The 5,627-nt window shown below is 46.4% G+C and overlaps 1 protein-coding gene across 1 annotated transcript in view; it reads left to right on the top strand.

Moving 5' to 3' along the window:
- Positions 1 to 3,908: 3,908 nt before the first annotated feature.
- The window catches only part of RRAGC (Ras related GTP binding C), a gene marked incomplete at its 5' end in the record, with an annotated part of 20,964 nt that continues 19,245 nt past the window's right edge, over positions 3,909 to 5,627 (top strand). The window contains 1 exon segment of the mRNA XM_014591629.2: positions 3,909 to 4,112. Within this exon segment, the coding sequence (XP_014447115.1) occupies positions 3,909 to 4,112 (204 nt within the window).

The raw sequence follows: 5,627 nt of genomic DNA, 5'->3' as shown, positions 1-5,627 counted from the left end.
CCCCGCCGGGGGCGCGGGGGGCCGCCGGCGGGAGGCCGCGGAGGGCGGCGGCCGGGTTGGCCTGGAGCTCCGTGCCGCGGCACTTTATCCTCCTGCGAGCGCAGAGCCGGGGCGCGGCCGGCGCGGGGACCCCGACCTCGGCGTCCACGCCCAAGTCAGCTGAGGCTGAGAGTGGGTCGCCGAAGGCGAAACTGGCTGGAGGGACGCAGGTGCCCAGGAGCGCCGCCCGGGACCTCCGCCCCCTGGGACCCTGCCCGTGTGTCATTCACGGAACGGAGGCGTGCTCTCCAGTTCTCTCGGAGAACTTCGTGGCTTCCCTCCCCTGCCGCGTTGTTACTTGTTCCTCTCAGTTCAGGTGACCTGAGTGTGCAGGGATCCCCTCCGAGCTCCAGAGAGCAGCGTCGGAAAGAGTTGTGACTAAGGCCCTGGGCATTTTAATGCTCGCTCTCGGTATTAGTGTGAAGGAGACTTCACTGGAGCGTGCCTGGGAGTCGGGTACTACTGTTGCACCCATTTTAGTGCTTGTGACAGGGCGAGTGTACTTACTGGTGCGCTTGCTCTGCAGGTGTCTTGTAACAAAAGTCATCTGAGACTTTGAGAGCGTTTTGCAGACCTGCATCAAGTCGTTTGTTTCCACTTTGGGTCTGTTAAGAACAAACCAAGGGCTGTAAACTTTTTAGTAAGAAGGAAATAGAGGCAAAGTTGACTTCTCCATCAGTCATCCCATTACAGTGAGTTGATAAAGATCAGTATCCCTTATCAGAAATACTTAGGACCAGAAGTGGCTTGGGCTTTTTTGGATCTTGTAATATTTGCATATACATACTGAGATCTTTGGGGAATGGGACCCCAGTCTAAAAGGAAATTTATGCTTCATATGCACCTTACACACATAGCCTGAAGATAATTTTATATAGTATTTTTGCATTGCAGCGTTTGACTGTGACCAGCATGAGGTCAGGTGTAGAATGTTCCACTCGTGCTGTCCTGTCAGTGCTCAAAAAGTTTCACATTTTGGAGCATTGTGAGATTTTGGATTTTCAGATTAAGGATGCTTATCTGTGATAGAATAATATCCCCAGACACCAGGTCATTTCTCCTTTCCATTCTGTTGCAAAGTCTATCTAGAATAAATCTCTGTAGATTTATTTTATAGATCTGATTTTGTAGATCTGATTTAAAAAATTACTCAATTTTATTTATTATCAGTATTTTTTTTTGAGAGGTTTTTGCTATAGGGCATGTGCACTCGCCAGACAGAGACAGACAGAAAGCGAGAAATCACCCCCCAGGGGGGATGGCCACACCGCAATCCCTTCTCCATTCTCCTCTCAGGATCTTGGGCATGCATGCACACGCGCCCGGCGTGAGTTTAAGCCACCAGGTCCGGGACGCAAACCGCAGACGACTACATGGGAGTCCAGCGACATAGCCATTATGCTAACTGCTGGTCCCTATTATCAGTATTTTTAAATTCACTGTAGCAAGAAAGAGAAAGACAGAAGGTGAGAAAACCAGCCACCAGGTCCAAGACTTGAACCATGGTTGGCCATGTGGGAATCCAGTGCCTTAATCATCATGACACCTGCTGGTCCTTTTTGTTTTGTTTTTAAAGGCTTTTTTCTTAGGGCATGTGTGCTGTGGTGGGAGAGACAGACAACAGTAGGGAAAGTAAAATATCACCCCCCCAGGGGAGGATGGTCTTGTTGTAATCTCTTCTGCATTTTCCTCTGGGGATCTTGGACATGTACAGACACATGCACAGCATGAATTTCAAGGCACTGAGTCTGGGACTTGAACCATGGTTGGCTGTGTGGGAGTCCAGTGATGTTACCATTACACTATCTGCTGACCCCATATGTGCTGTTTTTAAAAAGTCTTTTTTTTTGGAGAGGTTTTTGCTATAGGGCGTGTGTGCTCGCCAGAAAGACAGAGACAGAGAGATAGGGAGAAATCACCCCCCGGGGGGATGGTCACGCCGCAATCCCTTCTCCTCCATTCTCCTCTTGAGATCTTGGGCACACATGCACACGCGCCCGGCGTGAGTTTAAGCCGCCGGGTCTGGGGCTCGAACCAGGGTCGACTACGTGGGAGTCCAGCGACATAGCCATTACGCTAACTGCGGGTCCCATAAAAAGTCTTTTTTTCATAGTTGGTGGAGTACTGTATTTTATTTATCTTTTCATCTTTATAGCCAAATATGGATTTATTTATTTATTTACCTATCTATTTATTTATGGATGAGAGATTTTTGTTATAGGGCATGTGGGCTCGCCAGAGAGATGGAGAAACAGAAAGCGAGGAACTCCCCCCACCCTCCCTACCCTCGGTGGATGCCTTGCTGCAATCCCTTCCCTCCATTCTCCTCTTAGAATCTTGGACATGCACACATGCACATGTACTCGGTGTGAGTTTTAAGCTGCTACATCTGGGACTTGAACTGTAGTTGACTATGTGGGAGTCCAGCAACATGACCATTACACCATCTGCTGGTCCCTTATGGTCGTCTTTTTTTAGCAAAGTGATTTTAACTTTCACTTAGTACTTACTGACTAAATCTTGGGAGTAACTCTATTTTTCTCTTACAGAAAGTAACAGTGACAGTTTTATGTTCAGCGTGTATGGATTGTGATTTTTTTTTTTTGAATTCGGTATAGTGTGTGCTCATGCATGACACAAAGGAAAGAATCTTGATAGGGTGTTGTCACACTGTGGCACCGAGAACCCCTTCCCCTCCTGCTTGTCAGGATCTTGGGCATGGACACACGGGCCTAGTGTATTTCGGGTCAACCAGGCTGGGGACCCAAGCCTGTGGTCAGCTGAGTGGCTTCCAGCACTGCAGTCCAGTGTGCTGTGACTGCTCCATGAGGCTGGGCCAGTTGTGACTCTTAATTATTGCTCATTTTATTAGGATAGTCACTGTCCTTATTTCTTTCTTAAAACTGTGAACTCAGTGAGGGCAGGGTCCAATCCATTTCATCTTTTGTTATCTCTTAGAGCCTGAAGTAGGCATTCGAGTAATTTGTAATGAACAGAAATTTAAAATTTAAGGTTTGGGCCAGCAGGAGGCACAGTGGTTAAGGTGCTGTATCCCACATAGCTGACAGCATGGCTTGACTCCTGGACCTGGTTGCTTGAAAAACTAGGTCAGGTGTTGTGTGTGCATGTCCCAAGTCATGAGAGGAAGAGAGGAGAAGGAATTGAGGCATGGCCATCCCACCCCGGGGGGTAAATTCTCACTTTCCCTTTCTCAGTGTCTCTCTCCACTAGTGCAAATGCCCTGTGACAAAAACAACTTAAGACGTAAACCTTTTATGATCTTAAAGCAGATTTTGAGGGGCCATCGGGAGGCATAGTGATTAAGGTGCCAGGCTCCCACATGGCTGACTGTGGTTTGAACCCTGGACCCAGAGACTTGAAAATAACATCCAGTGCTTGTGTGTACTTCCAACAAGCATACAAGCCCCATGGCACAAACAAACCAACCACCAGATTTTGACAGGATTAATATAGTTTAACATGTGCACACACACAGGTACACACATGCACACACACACAGTGGTGGTGAGCAGCACTGAGTGTGCTTCGGAGGAAATAGAAAAGTTTCAGCTCCGAAATTGACTTAATGGACATTAACCTGCTGTCTTCTTTTGTCTGATGAGTAGCAATCGGTTCATCACTCAGGTTTTATCTTTAAATTTTGTTTGCCCCAGGCCGCTGGGTCTGAGACTCAAACTACATAGTTGTTCATATGGAATCTAGCTGCCTTGACGACCATGCCACTGACTGGCCCCTAAAATTTTTGTGCTATAGCATCATGTTGTTTTTTCATCATAATCAAGGATGGAATTTTGAATTTAAACATGGAAGTTGAATAGCCATAAAATTGTCTTGTTTCTTTTTAACAGGTGGTGTTTCACAAGATGTCACCTAATGAGACTCTCTTTTTGGAAAGTACCAACAAGATTTATAAAGATGACATTTCCAATAGCTCCTTTGTGAATTTCCAGATATGGGACTTTCCTGGTCAAATGGACTTTTTTGACCCAACCTTTGACTACGAGATGATCTTCAGGGGAACAGGAGCATTGATATATGTCATTGATGCACAGGTAGTAGGAATAATGATATTTACTTCCTTTCCTGGTGACCGTAAGGACAGTTATTTACGTTGTCACGACCTTGTAGCTCATTTCTGTGCTAGGAGAGTCCCTGACAGTGTCAAAGGTCCAGTTGCAGAGACGCCTTGGGAGTGGGCATATCATAGTGGAAGTAGTGTATCAGGTGATCGGGATGTGGTTTTTATCTTGGACTTGTAGTTAATGAGCAGCTAACATTGGTTTTCCACCTTTTTTTTTTTTTTTTGGAGAGATTTTCACTGTAGGGCGTGTGCGCTCGCCAGACAGACAGAGAGAGACATAGAGACAGAAAGCGAGAAATCACCCCCCAGGGGGGATGGTCACGCCGCAATCCCTTCTCCTCCATTCTCCTCTCGGGATCTTGGGCACGCACGCACACGCGCCCGGCGTGAGTTTTAAGCCACCGGGTCCGGGACATGAACCGCGGTCGACTACGTGGGAGTCCAGCGACACAGCCATTACGCTAACTGCTGGTTCCCCCTGGTTTTCCACCTTTTGTTAGTTAATAGGAGATATTGGTATACTTTATTAACTATTACAATAGTGACCTCACCCTAAAAGATCCTATCAGTGTCCATAATATAAGGAGAAATATGCAAACTAAATATTTAGATTTTCAAGTCTTAATTGTCCTTAAAATTGAGTTTTTAGTCCAACAAACGTTTATTGAAGGCCTAGTACAGGTCAGGCAGTTAGGTGAATAGGACATGGCCCTAACTGACAGCAGCTTGCTTTCTATAAGCTGAAACATGAATTAGGAGTGCTTTCTGAATGGCAGGCTCTAAGATGGTGCCTTTGCATACATGATACTATTGTGAAGTAGATATTGTAATTCTGATTTCATAGATGAGTAATGAGATCCTAAACTTTTAAAGGCAACTTGCTTGCTCAGTCGGGGCCCGCAGGTGGCATGGTGCTTAAAGGCGCTAGATTCCCATGCAGCCAACTGTGGTTCGAGTCCTACTTGTGGCTTGCTTTCTCATTTCCCCTTTCTCTCTCTCTCTCTGTCTGTCTGGTCAGATTAAAAAAAAGTAAGTGGAGGGAACCAGCAGGTGGCGTGATGATTAAGGTGCTGGACACTCCCACATGGCTGACCACAGTTCAAGTCCTAGACCTGGTGGCTTGTTTTCTCACCTTTCCTCTCTTTCTCTGTGTGTGTCTCTCCAGTCAGATTAAAATAAATGAATGAATAAATTTTAAAAAGGTGGAATTAAATAAATCTTTAAACAAACAATAACAAAAACAAAAACCCAGCTTGCTTGAAGCCACACACCTAATAAATGGCAGAACTGGGATTACTTTTAAAAAATTATTTTGGGTTGGGAACCAGCAGTTAGCGTAATGGCTATGTCACTGGACTCCCACGTAGTCCACCACGGTTCGTGTCCCGGACCCGGTGGCTTAAAACTCACGCCGGGCGCGTGTGCGTGCGTGCCCAAGATCCCGAGAGGAGAATGGAGGAGAAGGGATTGCGGCGTGACCATCCCC

The sequence above is a fragment of the Tupaia chinensis genome, unplaced genomic scaffold, assembly GCF_000334495.1.
Source record: "Tupaia chinensis unplaced genomic scaffold, TupChi_1.0 Scaffold000604_1, whole genome shotgun sequence".
Classification (NCBI taxonomy): Eukaryota; Metazoa; Chordata; class Mammalia; order Scandentia; family Tupaiidae; genus Tupaia; species Tupaia belangeri.
The sequence above is the reverse complement of the archived record's forward strand: the minus strand, read 5'-3'. Positions and strand labels throughout refer to the sequence as shown.